This window comes from Carlito syrichta, unplaced genomic scaffold (assembly GCF_000164805.1).
Source record: "Carlito syrichta isolate Samal-C Ts95f unplaced genomic scaffold, Tarsius_syrichta-2.0.1 Scaffold303328, whole genome shotgun sequence".
Taxonomy (NCBI): Eukaryota; Metazoa; Chordata; class Mammalia; order Primates; family Tarsiidae; genus Carlito; species Carlito syrichta.
Genome location: NW_007247424.1, coordinates 66,952 through 92,245, shown reverse-complemented (window position 1 = coordinate 92,245; position 25,294 = coordinate 66,952). Strand labels below are relative to the sequence as shown.

At 40.0% G+C, this 25,294-nt stretch overlaps 1 protein-coding gene and 1 pseudogene across 3 annotated transcripts in view; both read left to right on the top strand.

Annotated features, from left to right (window-relative positions):
* Nucleotides 1-822: 822 nt before the first annotated feature.
* USP8 (ubiquitin specific peptidase 8) overlaps nt 823-25,294 on the top strand; it is a 75,703-nt gene continuing 51,231 nt past the window's right edge. Inside the window, exons 1-4 of one of the 3 annotated variants that reach the window (XM_008058397.1) lie at nt 823-957; nt 19,540-19,705; nt 21,861-22,005; nt 24,841-24,926. In XM_008058397.1, the coding sequence (XP_008056588.1) occupies nt 19,602-19,705; nt 21,861-22,005; nt 24,841-24,926 (335 nt within the window). In that variant the 5' untranslated portion in view covers nt 823-957; nt 19,540-19,601. The remainder of the gene's footprint in view (nt 958-19,539; nt 19,706-21,860; nt 22,006-24,840; nt 24,927-25,294) is intronic. The other 2 variants (XM_008058395.2, XM_021712500.1) reach the window with 2 other exon arrangements.
* On the top strand, nt 13,364-14,764 carry LOC103260747 (annotated as a pseudogene).

Here is a 25,294-nt window from a genome sequence, read left to right as displayed (position 1 = left end):
GTATAAAAGAACTACAATACTATTTTTGAATGTATTTCATTGTGATGGAAACGATCGTTTACTGAAAGACTACTATATACTCCTACTATATGTGAAGCACTGTTGGGCTAGGTGCTTTCATAAGTGTATTGAACACCTATCTGGCACGCACTTTCACTTAAGGCATTTGCTAGACCTCGCTACCCAGATTTCCTATCCGAGACCCTGGACAGTCCCTGAGGACTTAGTGACTATGGCTGCAGCTCCATCCGAAGCAATTTTACATTTACAGGTCATCGGAGCATCCAGTCACCTTTCTCTAGAATACATAGATCAGCTTGTGAGAAAGTTCAGACCTGTGATTTTGTTTTTGCCACATCACTTAAAGTGACGTTAAATGTGCAGGTAAAACGTGTTTTCGAATTCTGCCTTTCTTTGACAAGAGGCTTGACTTCGAAGAGGTTTAGCCAGAAATACAGGGATTCAAATCCCTTTTCTGGTGTGTTCTAATTCCTAATCCGAGGAGGAAAATATGTAAAGAGACGCAAGAGCAGCCCTGCTTCCTCCGCGACAAGGCCTAGATGCGAACTGACAGCAAAACGACCCGGCTACAGTCCAGAAATGCGGGACGCAGTGGGTGGGGTGTGGGGCTGGCGGAGGGAGGAGAGACCCAGCTCAGCGCGATCCCGCGCCCATGCCCCGCCGTAGCAGCCGCGTCGCGCCTCCCTCGCCCCCGCGCGCGGCCCTCTCGAGTAAGGGCAGGCTAGGGAGGAGGGAGGAGTCACCGGAGCGTACGCGAAGCCCCTCCCCTGTTGTGACGACAGGAGACGCGACGCGTCGCCACGCAATGCAAATCGGGAAAAGGGGATGAGCTGGGCTGGCTTCCGCCGGGCCAGCGAAGGCAGTTCTCCCTCGGGTTGTTGGGAGATGGGCCCTTGGCAGGAAGGCCGGCGTTAATGGAGCGCGCCCCGCGCCACGGTGAGTGCGGGTCGGGGCCCTGGCGTCTGTTCCCTGGAAAGTCCGCAATGAGCTCCCTTTCCTTCCACCAGCTGCTGGTCATCCGGGTGACGAGCCCTGTCCGCCGAGAGGGGTGGAACAACCCCAAAGCATAGGACCGGCTTGTGGAGGAAGGGTCCAACCTCGGGTCTTTTCCGTTGCCCACCGAGTTTCGTATAGTTTTTCGGTCGTAGAAGGTGACCTTGGCCATTCTTCCTTTCTTTTGAATACTCAGAGCTGACTTTGACCTCCTTTTGCTTCCGTTTTTTGATTTTCTGCTGTCCATCTACTTCAGGCCTTACTACAACCCGTCCCCCCCCCCCGCGTGTTTCCCAGTTCCTCCTCTGCCCCAGTCACACTTGATTTCAGTAAAGTTCAGTTGATTTTGTGAGGTATGAGTTTATAAACCCTATCAGCTTATCAGAATTAAAACGATGACTTCCTCAGATAGAAGCTTTTTTTCTCCCTAAAAAGTGCCTTCTGTCCTAGAGTTGTGGGACAAGTTAATTTCACCTTGGAAATTATCAGAATCCTGAATTGCAGTGGTGTGCATTTATACTTAAAGCTGCAGATCACACTCCTGGGCTTGCCTTCAGTTTATTCTGTGACCTTGAGCAAGTCACTTAATTACTAACAAAATAATTACCTGACTCACAGAGATATTGCAGAGCCTAAAGAATTTCATATTTGTTCAGAGATCTGTGGGTTTCAGGTAAAAGGAATGCCTAACTAAAGGATGTTACTCTTTCTGAATCTGCAAAGCATCCTTACTTTTGTATATATCCTGCTGCAGCCTTAACAAATGCCAAGTGGTGTTTTGTTAAGGAAGCGTTCCTGTTCTAGGGTGGCTCTGCAGCTTTGCTGTGTGAGCAGATCTTGCAGTTCAACAGATTCTGTTTAAGATTCGTTGCTGAATGTCATTCATGGTGAATTTAGGTAGTTTCTTAAGACAACACAGTACTGGGCCAGTAAGTATATCTAGAAGGTGATGTTAGTTGTGCTATATCTTTATCATGTTGATTTGGTTGCCTTGAAATGTGTATTCTTTTTCTTGTGACACATTAGATGCATCTTTAGTATTAGATAGTAAGGTTCCTATAATAGTAAAACACACACACACACCCCTCTGTCATTAATGAAATTTTGCAAATAGACATATTTTTTTGAGAAAACAGTGCATGAAGAAAACTAACAACAGTATTTTAAAGGTGTCTTTTTTAACATTCATTTAAAAAATTTATTTGCTTGAACTTTATTAATCATGAAGGGCATTTGTTTATTCATATGAACATAATGGAAAATCACTAAAATATCTTTTGTGAAGTAAGACAGCTGGAAAATAAATCCAGCATAAAAAAGTTTTGTAAAATAAAATGTCTGCATATTTTATTTTGAACTTTTCTGCATGAAAATAGATTCATTTTTTATAGAAGTAAAAGGAAAAGGTGTCCATTTAAATATACATTGCTAATAAAACTTAATATGGAAATTTTTTTAGTGTTGTTATTGTCCCAGGTACCTATTGCTGCATAACAAATAACTCTAAAACATAGTGGCTTAAAACTATAATTTAATATGTGTCATGTTTCTCTGGCCTGACTGGACTTAGCTAGGTGGTTCTTACCAAGGATTTCATGTGTTTGTATTCAGATAAGCAGTGGGGTTGAAGTCATCTGAGAGCTCAACTGGCCTGGACATCTTAAGTGGCTTATTCACATGAAAGGCAGTTGATATTGGCTGAGAGTTCAGCTGGGGATGTCATCTGGGGTGCACACGTACAACCTCTTCCTGTGGCTTGGGTGTCTCACAGCATGGCGGCTGGGTTCCAGTAATTCACATCTGAAGAGATAAGAAGTGGAAACTACCAGTCTCCTAAAAGCCTGGACCGGGAAATTAGCACAGCACTACTTTCCACATACTCTGTTGGTTAGAGCGATTAAAGAGCCCTCCCCTCCTCTTACTTTTTTTTTTTTTGGAGTTGGAGTCTCACTCTGTCACCCAGGCTGGAGTGCAGTAGTGCACTCACGGCCACCCCAGCGTCGACCTGCTGGGCTCCAGTGATCCTTACCCCTTAGCCTTCCAAGTAGCCGGAACTACAGGCACACGCCACTATGCCCGGCTAATTTTTTGATTTTATTGTAGAGATGAGGTCCCGCCAAGGTGCCTGCACTGTTCTCAAACCCTTGGGCTCAGGCAATCCACTCACCTTGGCCTCCCAAAGTGCTGGGATTACAGGCTGAGCCACTGAGCCTGGGCCTGTCTTACCTTTTGAAGGGAAAAATGTCCAAGAATTTGTGGTTATCTTTCATCTCCCATAATTTGGATGACAAATTTGTATTGGACTCATGTTTGGATTTATATAGTAGATGCAGCATAAGGTGCACTTCTTATTTTTTTTTAACCATAATGCTTTGTAACTTATTGGTATATTACAATTTTCAGAGCATTTTTTGTGTTTTTTTTTTTTACTTGATACCTGTGATAATCCTATATAAACAGATGAATCATTCCCATTTCATTTTGCAGATGAAACTAAACCGAAAGTGGTGGTGTTGGGATGATTTATGGAATTTGTTCAAAGTCATATGATTAGTATATGGAAGATATAATAAAACTTAATATGGAAATTTTTTTAGTGTTGTTATTGTCCCAGGTACCTATTGCTGCATAACAATAACTCTAAAACATAGTGGCTTAAAACTATAATTTAATATGTTGTGAGGTATGAGTTTATAAACCCTATCAGCTTATCAGAATTAAAACGATGACTTCCTCAGATAGAAGCCCTACAGCACTTCCATAATATTAAGCTTATTAGTAGTAAATGTTGAAATGTTATATTAAACTTTTTGGAATTCCACATTTATAACTATACTAATACAAAACAGTACTCATATACAGTAAATAAAGCCAGTGGTAAAATAACTAAGCCTTGTTTCTTTTGACTAATGCATTAGAATTTAATTTTTCATATACTGCGTATTATACAGTTTAGTTTACAGATTACACACAATAAGAAATTAACAGCAACAATAATGAAATAGAACAATTAAAACAATATAATAAGAGTTATCGTGTACTGTCTTTGTAACTTTTGCAGTTTGAGTTATGACAGCAAAACTAGCATAAGTTTCGTTTTTCTTCTTTACAATTTCACAAATAAAAGATTTGGTCTTACCAGAGATCTTAGCAACCTCAGCATACTATTTTTTTTCCTTAAGTCAGGAACTTTCACCTTTCACTTAAAGGTTAAGTGCTTTTACAGCTTCTCTTTGGCATGTCCTACTCTTAAGCGCTGGGGCCAATACTAAGTAAAAAATAAAGGTTATTTGAACACAAGCACTGCAGTGTTGCTGTAGTCAGTCTGATAACTGAGACAGCTACTTAGTGACTAATGGGCAGGTGTGGATACAGTAGACAAAGAGATACTCGTGTCACAGACTGGATGAAGTGGGATGGTGTACAATTTAAAACTTACAAATTGTTTATTTCTGGAATTTTCTATTTATTATTTTTGGACTGCAGTTCATGGCAAGTAACTGAAACCACAGCAAGCAAAACCATGGATAAGGGGGACTATTGTAAATGCTGAAACATACCAATAATGATGTGTCTCCACATGTCTTTTTAATAAGTGAAATGAAATTGTTGCACACTATGATACCAATTTCAGAACAAATTAGTGAGTCCTGAAAAAGTTAATGGGCATAGGAATCCTTGAGGTCTTATTTTAATTTCTCAATTACAGAATTTTAGAAGTAAAAATGATTCCTTGTAATTTTGATAGATTGGGAATTATATAATTTAAGATGCTGATTTCAGCTGGAAGCGATTTGTTGCCTTTATGTTATTTTATTGTTTCTAGCAATATGTTTATATACATTCTTATATTCATGATTCTATCTTGATTGCATGTTAGAATTCACCTGGGGAGCTTTTTAAAAATACCTATTTATATGTCACATCCCTAGAGATTCTGATTTAACTGTTTAGGAAGGGTCTGGACATCAATATTTTTTATTTTAATAAATTTTATTTATTTATTTTTATTTTTTTGAGTTGGAGTCTTACTCTGTCGCCCAGTTTGGAGTGCAGGGGCATGCTCACGGCCACCCCAGCATCGACCTGCTGGGCTCCAGTGATCCTTCTGCCTCAGCCTTCCGAGTAGTCAGAACTACAGGCACATGCTACCATGCCCAGCTAATTTTTGATTTATTGTAGCGACGCGGTCTGGCCAGGTTGCCCGGGCTGGTCTTGAACCTGCAGGCTTAGGCAATACACTCCCCTCGGCCTGCAAAGTGCTGGGATTACAGGCTGAGCCACTGAGCCTGGCCAGTTTTATTTATTTTTTGTGACAAGGTCTCACTCTGTTGCCTGGGCTTTTGTGTAGTGGTACAATCTAGACTCACTGCAGCGTCAACCTTCTGCGCTCAAGATATCCTCCCACCTCAGCCTCCCAACTAACTGGGACTACAGGTGCATGCCATCATACCTAGCTAATTTTTAAACATTTTTTTATAGAGATGAGGTCCCGCTATATTTAACTCAGGCTGGTCTCAAACTCCTGCGCTCAAGTGATTCTCACACCTTGGCCTCCAAAATGTTGGGATTACAGGCGTGGGCCACTGTACCTGACCTGGACATTAGTATTTTTTAAAAGTTCTCTAGGTGATTCTAATGTACAGCTATAATTGAGCACAATGTCTTTTTTGTTACATAGTATGATCCGGTTCCTTACTTATCTATTTTGCATCGTTAAAAAAATTAGCAGATTGGCTGGGTACGGTGGTTCAGGCCTGTAATCCCAGCACTTTGGGAGGCCAAGGTAGGAGGATTGCTTGAACCTGGAAGTTTGCGACTAGCCTGAGCAATATAGTGAGACATTATCTCTATAAAAAAAATTTTTTTTAATGAGCCAGATGTGGTGGCACACCCTGTATCTTCAGCTACTTGGAAGGCTGAGGTCGGAATATTGCTTGGGCCCAGGAGGTCAAAGCTGCAGTAAGGTGTGATAGTGCTGCCACACTCCAGCCTGGGTAACAGAGTAAGACCCCCAACTCAAAACAAAACAAAAAACAAAACACAAAGTAATTCAATAATGAAGGAGAAGATACAAGAAATGGATTAAAGTTATGCATGGAGGTAGTCATCTATTCTGGAATAGAGTTATCCTTTTGTTTGTTTCTGGGAATGGTTCTTAATAAAATAAACAGATTTTGGCATGGTTTACTAGTGCCTAGTATAGCATTAAGCTTACTTTCTGTAAGCATGCTTTCTGTTACCATTATATACTTATTCATTTTAAGAGGTACAAATTTGGTTGTATATTTTTGTATCTCATGAAGCTCCCAACACTACACCTTGTACATAGTAGGCTCTAAATGAAACCAATTTATACAGTCAAGATTCAGACCTAGGGCTCTTAAACTCTTTTTCTCTTAGCATTCTGAGAACTTCATAAAAGTTCCTTGGAATTCTCTCTTTCCTTGACTTCCATGATATTTACATTTTGCTGGTTTTCTTTCATTCTAATTGTTCCCCTGTTTCTTTTTCTGAATCTTTCCCCCTTTAGGCTCCCCAATTCTGGACCCTTCAAGTAACTTGTCATCTGTAAAGAAACAAGAGCTTATTTCCTAATTTGGTGATTCACTCTTCTTATTTTAGTTACTAGTGTAAATGATGTCTGCTTTAAAAACTATTATAGAAGTTTTAAAATGTGCATACAAGTTAAGAAACTAGGATAAGTTTAAACCAAAGCCTAGATAACAGTGCTTTACGGTGTCAATACTTTATAATTTTAAAACAAATAGGGATAATCAAAATTAACAGTAGTGCCCTAATAGTTGATATACAGATTTAATATCTGTTTGGACTCTGTAATCTGCTTTCTAGTTAAATATTTACATTTCTGTCTTTCTTTAGATATTGTTTCTTTAACATATACTCAACATATTCCAAACTGAATTACCTTTACCTACTTTTTTTAAAACCTTATTTGGGAGTAATTTTGCCTCTCAGGGCAAATTTGGCAATGTCTGGAGACATTTTTGGTTGTTACAACTGCAACAGAAAAATGGGTACTACTTGGATCTAATGGATATATGCCAGGGATGTTGCTCAACATCCTACACTACACAGAGCAGCCTTCCACAACAAAGGTTTGTCTGGTCCAAAATGTGAGTGATGCAAAGGTTGAGAAGTGCTGCCGCCAATGGATCAGTTTTTAACTTACAGTATTCATTGTTTGTTAATAGCATTGCTGTTCTTCATCTTTTGCAGGGGTAAAGTGTGTTTGTGGGCATATATGAGAGAGAGAGAGAAAAAACAGTACTATTTCAGTCAGTTCAGTACCAAACATATTGCCAAATGTTTCTGCCATTTTGTCCTGTTGTGGCCATTTCATTACTCTTTTCCATAGTTATCATTCCCTTGTTCTCATCTCCTTCTAGTCCAGCTTGCATATCCTCAATTTGACCACCCTGATGCTATTTTTCTCATTAAGAACTGACTTTTATTGCCTCCTGGATCAAATATAAACAATTCTGGATAGTGTCAAAAATTTTCCATATTGTGACTCTATCTCTTTACCTACTATAATGAATTATTGTTAGGCAATAGTTATTAAGTGGTGACTGTGAGGACTACTGAGATAGGTGCCAGAGATACAAAGACATGTCAATGTTTTTTCTCAATCTAATTGATTATCTCCAATAACCTCTGTAATGTTCCTTTCCTTTGTCTCATTTTTTCTCATAGTAATTTCTCAATTTCTCATTTTCTGTCTTTATTCATGGTGTTTCCCTCTTTTGAAATGCCACTTCTGTCTCTATCTCATGAACACTGCGTGCTTATGAGGTATAACGATCCTAAAGTCTTGTCATAATTGTCACAATATAGATAACAAGCACTGTAGGATTCATACCAAGAAACAAACTCAAGAACTGGGACCATAAATAATGAAAGAAGTGGACCTTAAGCTGGCTTTTGAAGGAAGAGAAGCCAGCACAAAAGAGGACAGTACACTGTTGGCTGGAAGAATATTTGTCTTTTCTAGCTACACTGATTTTTCCCCTCTTTGAGACTTCCTAGTGATTGGAGTCATGTTAATACATAGCATAGCAGTCATTTAATGAGTATTAATTTGGTCTTGGTAATGAGACTAAGGCACTTGTGACCAGAATTCCTATTGTTTTGTAGCCCAGAAGAAGGCTACAAAAAGTAGCCAATCTCTGGACTGTTTGTTACCCTCAGTGATGAGGTAAAGACTTGCACTAGAATGTTAATGTACACTGCCTTCTGCATGGAGAATGTCTTGTTAATATAAAAATGTCAGTGTGTTTAATTGATTTGCATTCTGTCACAAGCTTCTTATTTTATCACATACTGGTAACAGTTCCCCAACCAGGTCTTTGGACTATACTTGGAGTAGCATTGCTGTGCAACTTTCACACTTCATAAAATTGTAAGCTATGTTAAGAAATAAATTTTATATTTCAATCCAGTTTTATATATATATTCATACACACATATATGTATATATGTAACTGAAACAAAAGTTTTGTGAAAAGTACTTAACCTTACTATGTGTGACATACGGTATTTCCTATTTTATTTTTATTTAAATTCTGATCATGACCTTCTTAGGGATTTTAAAGCAGTTGGCACAGTGGTAGGGATATAGTAGTTGCTCAGAAAACACCATAAGTTTTAGCAGTGGTTAAATCCTGAGAGGGTTGAGTCTTTTTAATATTTTAGGCTTACTTTAAAACATTATTTCTTTCTCTCTTCTTTTTTTTTTCCCCTTTTTAAAAACAAAAAAACAGCCAGGCTCGGTGGCTCAGCCTGTAATCCCGCGCCTTTGGGAGGCTGAGGTGAGTGGATTGCCTGAGCCCGCGGGTTTGAGACCCGCCTAGGCAGCGAGACCTCATCTCTACAATAAATCAAAAAATCAGCCGGGCGTGGTAGCGCATGCCTTTAATTCCGGCTACTCAGAAGGCTGAGGTGGAAGGATTGCCGGAGCCCACCCAGCAGGCGAGGCTGCGGTGGCCGGGAGCAGCCTCCGCACTCCAGTCTGGGCGACCGAGTGAGACTTCAACTCAAAAAAAATAAATAAATAAATCAAAGAACATTTAAAGATGTGGCGTACAATTCAGGATTAGGTATGCATGTGGTCATCATATAGGTAAAGTTTGGGCATCCCTTTGGTCCCAACTTTGCCTGGTTAGAGATCAGGCACCCTTGTACTGATGTAAAACATTACTTCATTAATACTTAGTTGTCTATGGCACTTTACATATCCATGAGTGTAGAGTGGAGTAGACAGTGTGCGATTTAAGATGGCCAGAAGATATTAATGAATATGGTAGCTGCCTGAAGGGCAGAAATGGAGAGATGGTAGGTAGCCAACAAGGACAGTGTTTCCTCTCAGTGTTGCCACAGACCTTGGCAGTGGCTGGTGTGAAACCTACTTAAAGTATCAGGACCAGTGTGAATTACTACAGGCCTCAATTATACACTTTTTTACTTTTTAGTCTTCATTTTGTCATCCAAGTTATCGAATCCCTACTCTTTCTCTCTGGAAGGTCAAAAGAATGTCAGAAGAAAAGGGGGTGTATGTATATGTGTGTGTGTGTGTGTGTATATGTGTGTGTGTGTGTGTGTGTGTGTGTGTGTGTTTGTTTGTGTGTCTGTGCATTCCATTTTCTCCTCATGGTTAACTCATGTTCAGCACTGTTTGGATTTTCCTTTTGGAGCATTGCTGTTTGACTAAAGCTGAAGTTCTTACCCTTTGTCAGGCTTGAACATCTTAAGAAATTTTACTTTTTGTTCTTAGAAGAGCTTAGTGTTTTCTTATGTATACTTAGTTATTTTTTTATATTAACCTGCAATCCATTTTGAAGCATAATATAGTTTTAATGGATTATATGTTATATTCAGTTTGTCCTAGATCCAAATGAATAAATTATATAAATTATTTGATTTCTCTAGTTAATGAGCTTTTCGTATAAATATCAAGGGTCTGTTGTTGCTGCTGGTGCTGTTTTTTGTTTACTTTTTTTGCTTTTTCCTCTCTTCCGTTCTTTGCCCAAGAATGTTCTTTGTTTTTAACTATTGCAACCAAAATGAGGAAATTTTGAATTCATTCAGTCATTCTGGCTTTAATATATTTTATGTAAATCTATTTTGAGATTTCTTCCATGGAAAAATGCAGCAGAGTGATTTTTTAAAATTGAATGCATTAAATTCACATAGATTTAGGTTAGATATACAGTCAGCTCTCTGTATCTGTGGGTTCTGCATCTGTGAATTCAACCAACTCTGAATTGTAAATAGTCAAAAAAAAAACTCCACATCTATTCAGAGTGCGTATAGTCTTATCATTATTCCCTAAACCATATAGTATAACAAGAATTTATATAGGATTTACGTTGTATGAGGTATTTCAAGTAATCTAGAGATGATTTAAAATATATGAGAGAGTATGCATTGGTTACATACAAAACTACACCATCTTATATCAGGACTTGAGCATCCATGGATTTTGGTATCTGTGGGAAGTCCTGGAACCAATTCCCTACAGATACCAAGGGATGACTGACTATATATCCTTTGCTTTCTTATTAGATTAGGGAAAAGTACCCTTTACCTTCTGTTTGACTTTTGCAGAAATGTGTGTGATTGTAGAGGCAGAAATAGCAATTAAAGCAATGGGGAAAATATTTTTAACACTAAGCATCATTATTTGACAGTATAACGTATAATTTTGTTAGTAAAAACAGAAACATCTATGGTTCTTTGATGGACCTTAGACATTATCAGAGAAGACTTTAGACATTTATTTGAAATATTTTCAAAAATCAAATAAGGAAAGAAAAGATAACTTTTTTAAAAAGTACAATCTTTCTCCTAGAAACCCTTGCTGAAAACCTCGGTGACATCTTAATTTTATCCCTGTACTTTCCCTTCCTGTGTCTAAGCACTTGCTGAGTCCTGTTATTCTACCTTTGCAGGAGTCTTTTTTTTTTCTTTTTCTTTTTTTGAGCAGGAGTCTCACTCTGTTACCCAGACTGGAGTGCAGTGGCATACTCACAGATACTGCAGCCTTGACATGCTTCTACCTCAGACTTCCTAGTAGCTGGAACCACAGGCACGCACCACTATGCCTGGCTAATTTTTTAATTTATTGTAAATACGAAGTCTTGCCAAGTTGCCCAGGCCTGTCTCGAACCCCTGGGCTCAGGCGATCCTCTCCTCCACCTTCCAAAGGACTGGGATTACAGGCATGAGCCACTGTGCCCAGCTGCAGTGTCTCTTGTGTCTGCCTCTTCTGTTCCATCTCTATTGTCCTAATTCTGACCTTCATCATCTTTCTCTAGGATAATTATAATAGCTAGTATTCTCCCTATCTAGTTAGTTAGTCACTTAAAGCCTAACTTTGTACTCTTGTTAGTTTGGATCATGTAACTTCCTTCTTCAGAATCCTGCTATGGCTCTCCAGTACCTATAGAAAACAAAGTAAATGCTTTAATGTGACTTTCAAGGCCTTCCACTATTTGTTCCAAGACTATGTTTTCAGGCTTCACTGCCTAGTAGATCTTTGTTCATTGTCTATAGTGGTTAATTCCTAACAGTATTCTTTCTTGACTCTTTACTCCTGTTGCTCTTCATCTCTATCAAAAGCCTTCTTCCACTAAGACTAACATCAGATGCTATCTCTTTCATGGTAACTTCTAAGATTCCTCTAGTCATACTTAATCTTCCATCTTTATTTTTCTTGTAGTATATTATTTGTAACTGTAGTTTGATATTATACTATGTTTTATTAAACCACTGCTTATAACTTTCTCTTTCACATTAGTTTTTTTATACTTCATGAGGAAACAAATCATATATAATCTTTAAGTTCCTGGAAGCATATTACCTTCTATACAGCAAGATACCTGTGAGTGTTTGAATTGAATTTAACTTTTGAATAGCTAATGATTTACTATTTTAAGTTATCTAGGTAGCATATATAGTTTGTATATTCTTTTTCTTTTAAAGATCTAAGTTTTAAAAGTAATCATGAGACAGATTCAACTGACTACATATTCTAGACTTACATTTTAGAAGGTTCAAATCAATACCTTTATTTTCTCAGCCAAGAAACCTAATTATGATAAATTATCAAAGTAGACTCAGCCTGACTTTTTGAATACTTATTCTGTGGTTAGATCACCGGTACTGATGGTCCAGATAGAGGATAGAATCGAAAAAACAAATACTGCGACCAGACTGGAACTTAGTTTGCCTGACTCTGACTTTAGTACTTATGTTGGTATACTTAGCAGTATCACTACTAAAAAATGATTGGACTTTTTGGAAATTATACTTCAAGAGCTGACCTACATTAGGGGAGCAAATGTTGGCTCTCTGTGATTGAGTAACCTTAAGACTCCAGTTGAGATAGTTGAGGTCAGAACAGTAAGGAATAACTCTTGTTTCTGTTGCCTTAACTATTTTCTGGCCTTTATTAATAGTTTAAGTGCCAGTGCACCATACCCTCTGCTGAAGAGATGTCTATTGTGGTGTTGCTAAAGCCTTGGGCTTCCTTAAGCACCTTCCTGTAAATTTAGATTTTGACCTCAGTATGATTTCCCTAAGTCAAAACTGTTATCCTTCAACTGTTGCTTCCTATGTCTCAGTAGAAATCATGTACCTGGAACATCATTACGCTTTATCCCATTTTTCTCCTTTCTATTCCCACTTAAAAAAAAAAAGTTGGCCAGGCTTGGTGGCTCAGCCTGTAATCCCAGCACTTCAGGAGGCCCAGGAGAGTGGATTGCCTGAGCCCGAGGGTTCGAGACCAGCCTGGGCAATTTGGCGAGACCTCATCTCTACAATACATTAAAAAAAAAAAAAAGTTAGCCAGGCTTCGTAGTGCACACCTGTAGTTCCAGCTACTTGGAAGACTGTGGCAGAAGGTTTGCCGGAGCCCAGCAGGTCGATGCTGGGGTGGCCGTGAGCATGCCACTGCACACCAGCCTGGGTGACAGAGTGAGACGCCAACTCAAAAAAAAAAGTTATTTGCAGTCTACTTCATTTCTTTATTTATTGTCATGCTCTTCCACTCATACCACTATACTGAAGCTGTACTTCCCAACGTTATATCAGGCTCTTCCAGTATTCCAAGTCTGTTTTTTTTTTTTTTAAATCAGTATTTTAAAAATTATATTGGCTGGATGGGACAGAGGCCTCTGGCGGTGGGTGCGCAGCTCAGCAGGCGTGGACACCCGAAGACGCAGCTGGCGGCCAGACGTCGTCCCAGGGCAAGGCCCCCTAGTCAGCTCACATGCCGACTTTGGGGGTGGAGGTTCCTGGGGACACCCGGGCAGAGTCCAGGTCCAGCGCAGGCACCGGAGCTGGCACCGCGACGGGAGCAGGGGCCATGTCCTGCAAGAGTGTTGAATGTCTGCAGGAGGAGCTGGAGGCTCCCAGTGGTACATCCCTGCTGCTGCTCGACTGCTGGCCGCACGAGCTCTTAGTCGTTGCCCATTGAGGCCATCAACAACCTGGCCATCCCCGGGGGGCCTCATGCAGCGCCACCTACGCAAGGGTGACTGCCCATCCACTCCATCATCCCCAGCCATGCCAACAAGGAGCGGAGCTGCAAGGTGGCCACCATGCTGTTCTGCGATGAAGCCACGGCCAACTGGCAGCCCAAGCCCGGCGCTCCTGCCACCATGCTCCGCCTTCTATAGAAGCTGCACAACAATGGCTGCCAGGCCTACTATCTCCAAGGTGGTTTCAACAAGTTCCAGACAGAGTGGAACACTGCGAGACCAATGTGGACAGCTTGTCCTCGCCAAGCAGCTCATCACCCACCTCAGTGCTGGACCTGGGGAGCCTGCACATCAACTCTGGCTGCTGGGATGGAGAGTCAGACCGAGAACTTGCCAGCAGTGCCAGCAAGTCAGACTGCAGCCTTGCTCCATTCAGCCAACCAACCTTCCCTGTCCAGATCCTGCCTTACCTCTACCTCGGCTGCACCAAGAACTCCACCAACTTGGATGTGCTCGGCAAGTACAGCATCAAGTATATTCTCAATGTCACACCCATCCTACCCAAGGCCTTTGAGCATGGTGACGAGTTCACCTACAAACAGATCCTCTGACCACTAGAGCCAGAACCTCTCCCAGTTCTTCCTTGAGGCGATCAGCTTCGTTGATGAAGCCCGCTCCAAGAATTGTGGCATTCTGGTGCATTGTCTGGCAGCCATCATCTGCTCAGTGACGGTCGCCATCGCCTACCTAATGCAGAAGATGAACTGGTCACTCAGTGAAGCCTATGACATTGTCAAGAGAAAGAAGTCCAACATCTTGCCCAACTTCAACTTCATGGGCAGCAGCTGAACTTTGAGCAGATGCTGGGGCTAAGCAGCCCATGCGACAACCATGCACCCAGCTAGCAGCTCTACTCCATGCCCACCAACCACAACCTTTTACTGCTCAACACACTTGAGTCCTGTCCCACAGGGGGAGTACGGCACTGGGCTTCCGTCCAGCTCTCCACTGGGCCAGGTGGGAAGACTCAAGCCTGCTGCCTCTGGCCTGAGGAACCCACAGATGTTGCCTGCACCCAGAGGCCCAGGCTGCTCAGTGGCCGAGCTTCCCTCACCATTCTGTGGGGGCAGCATTCACAGGCAAGGCCTTCCATTGCAGGACTCACCAGAGAGGTCTCGGCTCTCAGATGCAAGGCTCCAGGTGCCCAGCAGGGCCTCATCCTTTTTCAGGATACGCCCTTCTCCTGATGACCCGGCCAGTTTGGCTATTTTTTGAAGACATATTCATGAACCTGAGTTTAATTCTTTCTTTTGGCAGGTAAATCCAAGCTCCCAGGAGCACAAAGAGTGTTCAGACTCTTTTTGATTTTTTTTTTTTTTAACAAAAAGTGTTATTTTAAGACTACATGCAATAGTGGATCGTATAAACCAGTATTTCATCCCTCTCTTGATCCTGCAAGAGAGAGAGAAGTGTTCTCAGTTTTGTTTTTCTTCTATTTCAAAAACAAAAAAGGTATTTGTTTTTGTTTTGTTTTTAATGGAAAAGACAAATCCCATGTTGTTCTTGACCAAATGCATTTTGCACATGTGTGAAGCCTCTGTTTCTCCAGCTTTACACATGTGAAAGGGTGCCTTGCTGCTCTGCAAGTGTCAGGTTCCCCAGTTGTGCTATCACCCCTGGTCCAGTCCAACTTGGCCCTGCATTTGCCTGTGTTGACTGCTACAAGTTGTGATTGGTGGACTGGATGGTGGTCTTTGCATTTTCTGCCCTTCCATCCACCCCTCTGGTGGTCCCTGCAGACTTCCCTGAGGCATTAGTTGGGGGATCTGGGGGCCTGGGGCCCTGCTGCTGTCCTGCCAGAGGTGGACCACAGGGGACTACCAAGTAGCAGCATTAGTTCTCTGGGCTCAGCCCCTAGGGGGCCTGGGCCCTGGACTGTTTTATATACTTATGCACTATTTCTGTCTCTTTTATCTGTTTGTCTGTAACTGGGAGTGGAGGCCCAGTGGCTGGGGAAAAGTTTAGGTGGTGGAGGTCCAGCCCTGCCTCCAGGATCTTCCCTCTTCCTAGCTGTTGCTTTGTTCAAGCTGCCACTCCCAGTCCCATTGTCCACATGGAAGCTTGCCCTGCTCTCATCTGCTACTGCCAGGAGACTTGCACCCATTTAAACCCTAAGGCAGGGGCAGGTGGGGCAAGGATGCACAAGCGCAGGGGTGTGAGACTGTCCATACCACCCCACCACATAACAGAGCCACAGATTCTGTTGTCTTTCTCCAGTTTGTTCCTTCTCCTACCTCAGTTCTACCAGGTGTCAGGCCTGCATGGGGGACCAGTGTAGAGTGGGCGGTCGGGCCAGGGTGCTTGGTGGAACAGCACTCACCATGTAAGTGAGGCCACGAAAACTGCCCCCATTGCATCTTGCCTTAGAGGGGTGGTTTTCAGGAATTCTTTGGGACAGTGGATTAAAATCTTGCCACAGTTGAGAAATTGACAAAAAGTTTCCATGCCAAAAAAAAAAAAAATTATATTGATAGTTTGCTTTATTTAACCCATAACTTCCTAACTTTTATCTCTTTCTGTGTATTCTGTGCATTTATGTATGATTGGATTATTATATTCATGCGAGGGAGGACCCAAAAACCCCATGATTTATTTATAAAAATTGTACATTTATTCTTATATGTTTAAATTTCAGTCACCTTCAAAGTACTCTCCATTTGATGCAATACATCTACCAAGATGCTTTTTCTACTGCTCAAAACAGTTTTTGAACTCATGAATTTTGATGCCTTTTAGTGCTGCTGCCATTTTTTGTTTCCCCTCTTCCATATCAGCAAAATGTTTCCCTGTGAGGACTTTTTTCTTCAGGGAAGCAAAAAAAAGTGGCTCAGGGTGAGATCTGGTGAACAGGGAAGGTGGGGCGTGGGAGTCGTGCCATTTTTGGTCAACAACTGCTGAACGCTCAGCATGGTGTGGGCAGGTGAGTTGTCGTGGTTAAAGAACCAGTAACCTGTTTGCCACAACTTGGGACATTTCTTCTGCAAATCATGTCACAACCTTCTCAAACTTCTAGGCAAAAACTTGGTTGATTGTTTGATCTGGAGGAACACATTCTGAGTGTATTATAAAAGACTCGCTCTCCAAAAGATAATTCAGGTTTTTTTGTGTGTATGCCCCCCTCATATAGTTGCTTTCTTTAAAACTTTTGATGAAATATATATTAGGTACATTACATATTATGTGTTATAAGGCATGATAATAAAAACGATTACCTATGAACATACTGCCTAGCTTCAGAACTAGAACCTTGCTAGTACTCATGAAATTTTGTGTGTGTGTGTCTCTGATTACATTCTCTGCCTCCCCCAGAAATAGAATTTTGTGTTTGTAATTTTCTGTCTTTATGTCTTTACCTCATTTGTATCATTAAATAATATATTGATTCATTTAGTTTGATTTTAAACTTTATATAAATGGTATCATGTTACATGTGTTCCTGCTTTTCCACTCAATATGGGTAGGAGGTGATGGGTTTAGGGTGGAAGGATAGGGGTATATTTCTGGTTAAACAGTTTATCCTTGGAGATCAGAGACTGTGTCTTACATACCCTTTTTTTTTTTTTTTTTGAGTTGGAATCTCACTCTGTCGCCCAGACTGGAGTGTAGTGGCCGCTCCCGGCCACTGCAGCCTCGACCTGCTGGGCTCTGGCGATCCTTCTGCCTCAGCCTTCCGAGTAGCCGGAATTACAGGCATGCGTACCACGCCCGACTGATTTTTTGATTTATTGTAGAGATGAGGTCTCGCTGCCCAGGCGGGTCTAGAACCCACGGGCTCAGGCAATCCACTCACCTCAGCCTCCCAAAGGCACGGGATTACAGGCTGAGCCACCGAGCCCGGCTTACTTACCCTTTATATTGCCTACCTTTGCCAGCTAGCTAGGTCTGCTAGTGACTTACATTGACACTGAAACAATGCTGTTATCTCTGTAACTATGAGAAAATCCAAGGGATTCCTATCATATTCTTTTCTTAATGGATGTTCTTAGCTCATTTGATGATGAATTGTTGATGAATTAGCTACCTTGCTTGCAGGACATATGTTTATTATCATTTTATCCATTCAGGAATGATGATGTGGCTCAGGACCTAGAGAGAGGGGGGTAGTGTAGAAAATGTTTGCTGGACTTGGTGGCTCAGCCTGTAATCCCACGCCTTGGGAGGCTGAGGTGAGTGGATTGCCTGAGCCCACAGGTTCGAGACCTGCCTGGGCAACTTGACGAGACCTCATCTCTGCAATAAGTCAAAAAATTAGTTGGGCATGGTAACGCGTGCCTGTAGTTCCAGCTACTTGGAAAGCTGAGGCGGAAGGATCACCAGAGCCCAGCAGGTCGAGGCTGCGGTGACTGGGAGCATGGCACTGTATGCCAGTCTGGGTGACAAAGTGAGACTCTAACTCAAAAAAAAAGTGAAGATGTTTGTAAATGATATTGTTTCCAAATGCATAGATCTAAACCTACAGATTGAAGTGTTTGGTTCAGCATGTGTTTATAGATACGTGGAGCAAGTGTAGATAGAAAAAAATTGAAGATGATAAAAACATGATTTTCAGAGAAGAAGGTGGTTTGATGACTAAGACTATAGAGTAACATGGCACAGGGCTAGAAGGAATGAGAATTAAAATCACAAAAGTATTGCTATTTAGTATAAAGTTTGGCTGGGCAGACAGTGGCTCATGCCTATAATGCCAACAGTTGGAAGGCCGAGGCAGGAGATTCACTTGAGTCCAGGAATTCTAGACCAGCCTGGGCAACATAGCAAAACCTCTTCTATACAAAAAATGTAAAGATTAGCCAGGTGTGATATACACCGTGGTCCCAGCTACTCAGGAGGCTGAGGCGGAAGGATCGTTTTAGTCCAGGAGGTCGAGGCTGTGGTGAGCTAGGATCATATCACTGAATTGCAACCCGGGCAATAGATTAAGACCCTGTCTCTAAAATAAAGTGAAATGAAATAAAATAAAATGTGACAAGAATCAAAGCAAATTGAGCTGATTTTGGAGTTTCTCATAGGTGAACAGAGACCTTTCTGTCCTTCCCAAACTGTACCTTACTCAGCTATTTAGGGATAGGTGTTCATTGATGTCCATTCATCTAATAAAGATGAGCTGATAGAATGAAGATCATTAAGAGATTGGAAGAAGTGATAGGAAAAATTTTTTAAATTATCTATTAAATGTATTAATGTAGCTTTTAAATGAAATTGTAGCTATTTCTTCACTGCTGAAGATCTTATGTAAATTTGAGTTTCTGAAGTAATACCTATGCTCTTGTCAAGACTACCCATTAGGTGTGCTTTCCTGATATGCCATCTGCATGCATCCCAGTATACATGCACCCAACTTAATACATACCTAACCATTCTTCCTCCTGTCCTCATTTTGTTATTACCTGCTCCATCTTCCTGGTCAGAATTTGCTAGAACTTACAAGGAAACAAAGAATGTTATGAAACATCAGATACCTTTTCAGAGTAAACCAAAGTGCATGGGTGTATTCTGCCAGAAACAGAAACGTGTTCATTTGTCCCTTTGCTTTGTATAAAGTGGCACTGCCTTCCTTCCCCGCAACTTGTTTTCTTTTATAAACTGGTATCAATGAGGAAAGAAATGTTTCTAGGTGAAAAATCCTTCTACTTGTGATCTATAAATGCAATTAGAACAGAAGAAGAATGTAAATCTCTTACTATTTTTGTTGCTACTTTCTTTGACAAGTAAGTTCTGAATACTTAAGGCAAAATGATACAAATAGTAATTCACTTAGTTAATTAAAAAATTTTTAAAGTTATTAAACTGTTTATTTACACTCTGTATATCTTGGACTCCCAAAATAGATATTAAAGATAAATTAAAATTAACCCTGTTAGCAGAGGGTGCAGTTTTAGAGTTTTGTTTTTTTTTAACTGCTCACTTGTTTTATTATTAATGAGGAAAGTTAGCGTAATTATTTGTATTTGCTTTGTTTCAGGAAAGAACTACTTTTAATGAAGTATACCATCCATTGTGAAAGTGGAAAAATAAACATTCATCATGCCTGCCGTAGCTTCAGTTCCTAAAGAACTCTACCTCAGTTCTTCACTAAAAGACCTCAATAAGAAGACAGAAGTAAAACCAGAGAAAATAAGCACTAAGAGGTATGAATCCTTTGCTAGTTTGATTGAGTTATATATTAATTTTCAGTTTATTTCCATATTTATTCAAGTTAGATAAATAGTTTAATGTTTATTCGAAAAACAACACCATCACTTGAATAAAGTAAGACCTCCTTAGAGAAGGTCTTGACTTAACTTAGGGGAATACATACATATTCTACTAATATGGATATTATCTGCTCTCTGGACAGATCAACACAGAATTGATCACTAGATTGTACATTTGAGGCAAAGATTATGAGGGCTGTACAAAGACCATTCAACTACAAGTCATTGTCTTTTCATAAAACAGGTTAAAAATAATTCTCTCTCTCTTTTTTTTTTTATTGAGTCAGAGTCTCATTCTGTCACTGAGGCTGGAGTGCAGTGGCATGCTCATGGCCACTGCAACCTCGACCTGCTAGGTTCAAGCCATCCTTCTTTCTGCCTCAGCCTTCCAAGTTACTGGAATTACAGTCATGCGCCACCGTGCTTGGCTCACCTCTTCTTACCTTGGCTTCCCAAAGTGCTGGGATTATAGGCATGAGCCACCATACCCGACCTTTTTTTTTTTTTAATTGATTTATTTTTTTTTTTTTTAGTCAAGGTCTCATTCTGTTGCCCAAACTAGAGTGCACAATTATGGCTCATGGCAACCTCAACTTGCTGGGCTCAAGTGATTCTTATGCCTCAGTCTCCCAAGTAACAAGGACTACAGGCACCATGCCCAGCTTCTGTTTTTTTTTTTGTAGAGGCGAAATCTCACTGTTTCCTAGGCTGGTCTCAAACTCTTAGGCTCAAGCATTCCTCTTGCCTTGGCCTCCCAAATTGCTGGGATTATAGGTGTGAGCCACCATGCCCAGTCTAATAATTCTTAAAGATCACATATGTCCTTATATATTACAAGTTATGATGTTAGTATAATCTTTCTTTGACTAAAAAGAGGAGAGTTATGTATTTTTTGTTGTTGTTCGATATTCAGTAATTATTAATCTGTGCCAATTTGACACCAACTTTTTTTTTTTTTTGTAGAAATGAGGTCTCACTCTGTTGCCTAGGCTGGTTTCGAACTCCTGGGTTCAAGCAATCCTCTTGCCTTGCCCTCCTAAAGTACTGGGTTATAGGCGTGTGCCATCACATCAACTTTTAACCTAATGATTTCTTTATTTTTATTTGAGGGCATGTACTCTACATGCTGAGTTAGAGGGTAGAGATAATGCCTCCTGATAGCGATTACAGAATCCATCTTGATGTAAAATATAATAGTGAAAGAGAGGTCCAACTATTTTGATCTTTACTGGAAATATAATTTTGCTAAAAGGAGGGATATCATTAAAATTGTTAACTTGTTGATAGTTTTATTTCTGTTAAGGGATAGAAGACAGTAAGAGAACTTTTCCCCTAAATTTGTTTTGGACAGTAAAGGAAAAGGTTTGGAGTGAGAGTTTAAGAAAGAAAGGTGGGTTTAGGCAGCCATATACCCCGGATTGGAGAGTGGATTTTAGAAATCAGGGATAGTAATAGGTGTTTCATGACTGGAGATAAATGGGAGGCTTTCAAAATATGATGATGTATGATCCCCAGTGAACCAATGAAGGGATCGCTAAAGAAACCTGTGATTGCACAGAGTTATCTTAATGAGTAATTTTCCAAAGGAAATAAACAGAAAATGGGAAGAAAACAAAACATCACAGATGAAGACAGGAGAGTGGTAGAAACTTTAAAGAAGGTCAGGAAGGAAAACCCCAGAGTGATCTAATATTTCTAAACATACTAAGGACAAAAGGGGCTTTTAAAAGATCTTTTGGGGGCAGGAAGAATAAGACAGGGATTGGGCTATTTATTGGGCTGAGCTCGTAATCTTGATGGGAAACAGCTCCATTTAACACCTCTTGAATGTTTCAAATAGGAAGCAATGGGAGAGATATAGCCACCTTTGGACAGGACATAAGACAGGTCATTCCTTTCTTGCAGTGTCTTCTTTGTCTTTACAACTACCCTCATCCCAAACGTACATCTAACTTTTTGTCAGTTTTGAAATACTGCAACCTAAATCATGAAATTTACTTTTATCAAGATTATTTGTGGATTTTATATATGAACTGTATTTTTTTCAGATGTCAAGTGTTTTAATTATTTTTTTTTCTCTAATTCTAAGTTATGTACACAGTGCCCTGAAGATCTTTAAGACAGCGGAAGAATGCAGATTAGATCGTGATGAGGAAAGGGCCTATGTACTATATATGAAATATGTGACTGTTTATAATCTTATCAAAAAAAGACCTGATTTCAAGCAACAGCAGGTACCTTTTATTTTTGTATTTTTGCTTGCTAATTTATTTTTGCATAATGGAACTTCTGATTTTCTCTAAAATTTTAACTAAGTGAATTTAGATCACATTGTATTATAGTATCATAATTTGTTTTCTGTTGTAATAAATCATTGCCAGGTCAAGTGGAAGGGCTGAGTTTGCTCATGCATTAAATAAGAAAACTATGACTGTTTTTGATTGTACCTACTTAAGATTCAAGGATTAATCACTTGTTTTTATGTGACAGCTTTTTATATTTGACTGACATCATAGCCATATTAAAGATCTAAGTTTGCAAAATTAATACTGATCACTTCCAAAATCTTTGAAATTTTTTTTGCTTTTAATTCTTTGAACAAGTGCTAGTCTTCCGCTTTGCTGAAGCCATGGGTAGGGAGGGAAGATGGGGATGGTATAAATGAATAGAGAAAACTAATGACTAGGATAAGTGTTTTGTTTTTTTTTTTGAGTTGGAGTCTCACTCTGTCGCCCAGCCTGGAGCGGCCACTGCGGCCTTGACCTGCTGGTCTCCGGCGATCCTTCCGCCTCAGCCTTCCAAGTAGCTGGAACTACAGACGCGCGCTACCACACCCGGCTAATTTTTTTATTTGTTGTAGAGATGAGGTCTCGCCAAGTTGCCCAGGCGGGTCTTGAACCTGCGGGCCTCAAACCCATGGGCTCAGGCAATCCACTCACCTCAGCCTCCCAAAGCGCGGGATTAAGGATAAGTGTTGATAGAGAAAAATGGTTGTATTTCAATTGTACCAAAAACAGGCAAAAGAATAATGTAGAGGCTGCATTAAATAATGGGAAGAATCTTACTACCAAACAGTAGGTGAAAAATAGTGCCTACAGATTTTTTTGTCTGATGGAGAAACAATTCTTGAATTAATAATGAGATTTTTTTTTTCTCTGCTGGTAGAATTGGCTTGCCTCATTTAAATTGATTTATAAAAATAACAAAATTTCTCTTATTCTTTGATATAATCTTTTTTTTTTAGAGTACTGTGACTTTTGGTTGTTAAGAGAAGACTTTAGTATTTTACTTAATGGTGATAAGTCACTGCTGGTGTTTATTTATTTTTTAAGAATCTCACTCTATCCCCCAAGCCAGAGAGCTCACTGCAGCCTTTAACTCCCAGGCTCAAATGATCCTACTGCCTCAGCCTCCCGAATGGCAGGGACTGTGGACATGTGCCACCATACCTGGTTAATTTTTTTTGCTTTTTTCATTTTGGGGGTCTTGCCATGTTGTCCAGGCTCGTTGGTGTTTCGTCTCACTTTGGATATTCATTCATCTACCTGCCCACAAATGGTTGGATTGGTCCTGCCCTAGGAGAAACACTTTTTTCACATTCTTGGACATACTTATCAGCAGATAAGGAATAGAGGCCTGTCTAAATTCAAACAAATTTTTGCATGCTTTTTGAAATCTGCTAAAGTGGAATTGCTTTAAAAGAAGTGTAAACAGTACTTACCAAAGTAAATATTTTTTGAAAATTTTGAAATTTGGATAACTTTGGTAGTTTTGGTGTTTGCTATTTTGTCTGCATGGTAGGACTAATTTTTATGTACTTGTTTCCTTTTTGCTGTATTTTTAGAAGTTAGTCTTTTTTTTTTTTCTCTTTGACTAGATTGGGAATGTTTTTGTAAGCAACTTTTTTTTTTTATTCTTGAGATTATAGGGAGTAAATTTTAATCAATAAGATTTTTTTTTCATTTTCACCAATTATCTATTGCATTCTCAAAGGGGGCGTATCTAAGTGAAGGTGTCAGGAGTTCAGGTTGAGAGCTCCTTACAAAAGCTCAGGTCATTCCTATGCTGCAGTTCAATTCCTGGTTTTCAGTAAAAGCATTATTTTCATCTGCTTCTGTCTTACACCTGTTTTTTGTGTGGTGTTATTTAGCCTAACCTCTCTAGTATGTGAAGTGTTGAATTTGCTAACTAGATATTTTCTGATTTTTACCCTTTAAACTCGAGTTGGGATGTGGGTAGCTATTGTTTAGTACAGGTGTAAGAAAAAATATCTCAGTTTAAAACAGGTAAACAAAACAAATCCCTTGTTGTGTATGTACCCACGATTTGCTGTTTTGCTTCTGAGACTAGAGAAAAAAAACCTAAACCCTTTAAACTCCAGTTGGGATGTGGGTAGCTATTGTTTAGTACAGGTGGAAGAAAAAATATCTCAGTTTAAAACAGGTAAACAAAACATCCCTTTTTAATATAATCAGAAAATACATTTTGAGTCAGGCGCAGTGGCTCAAGCCTGTAATCCTAGCACTTTGGGAGGCCAGGGTGAGAGGATTGCCTGATCCCACGGGTTCAAGACCAGCCTAGGCAACTTGGCGAGACCTCATCTCTACAATAAATCAAAAAATTAGCAGGGCGTGGTAGCGCATACCTGTAGTTCCAGCTACTTGGAAGGCTGAGACGGAAGGATCGCCTGAGCCCAATGGGTTGATGCTGAGGTGGCTGTGAGCATGCCACTGCACTCCAGCCTGGGCAGTGGAGTGAGACTCCAATTAAAAAGAAAAAAGAAAATACCTTTTACTTTTTAAAAGCTTTGCTCTTTGACACTTATAAACAATAAGAATGGTATTTACATTTCTAAATGGTGGCTTACAGATAAATAAAATGCAGTAACCATTGACTAACTAGCATACTAATGGCATAAAGGGGTACTTTTGATGTAAGTTAAAAGTCTTTTAAAATAATTCAATCATAATAAACCTTTATAGAAGCACCATGATTTTGATATTTTTAGCATTAGGGCTATATGTAGTGCCCAGTACTAACAGCTTGGAATTTTTTTCCTATAATTTTAGGACTATTTTCATTCAATGCTTGGACCTGCAAACATCAAAAAAGCTATTGAAGAAGCTGAAAGACTCTCTGAAAGCCTTAAACTAAGGTATAGACATTATGAAATTTTAAAAATAATATACATTTAAAACATTTTTTTTATTTTAAAGATGTGGAGTACAGTTCAGAGTTAGGTATACAAATGTCCATTATGCAAGTACCCTTGTTGATGAGGTGTGTCCCCCACCCCAGCAGTTTCCCACTACTGCCAGTCCTTTTCTTATAGTATTACAATAATTGTTCAAGGTCTACTTATAAGTGAGAACATGTGATACTCAGTTCTTTGTTTCTGTGATAGATCACTCAGTGTTTTAGACTCAGTGTTTTAATCCATCCAAGTTGCTGTGAAGTTCATAATTTTGTCCTTTATTGCTGCATAATATTTCATCATGTGTATGCACCACATTTTTTTATCCA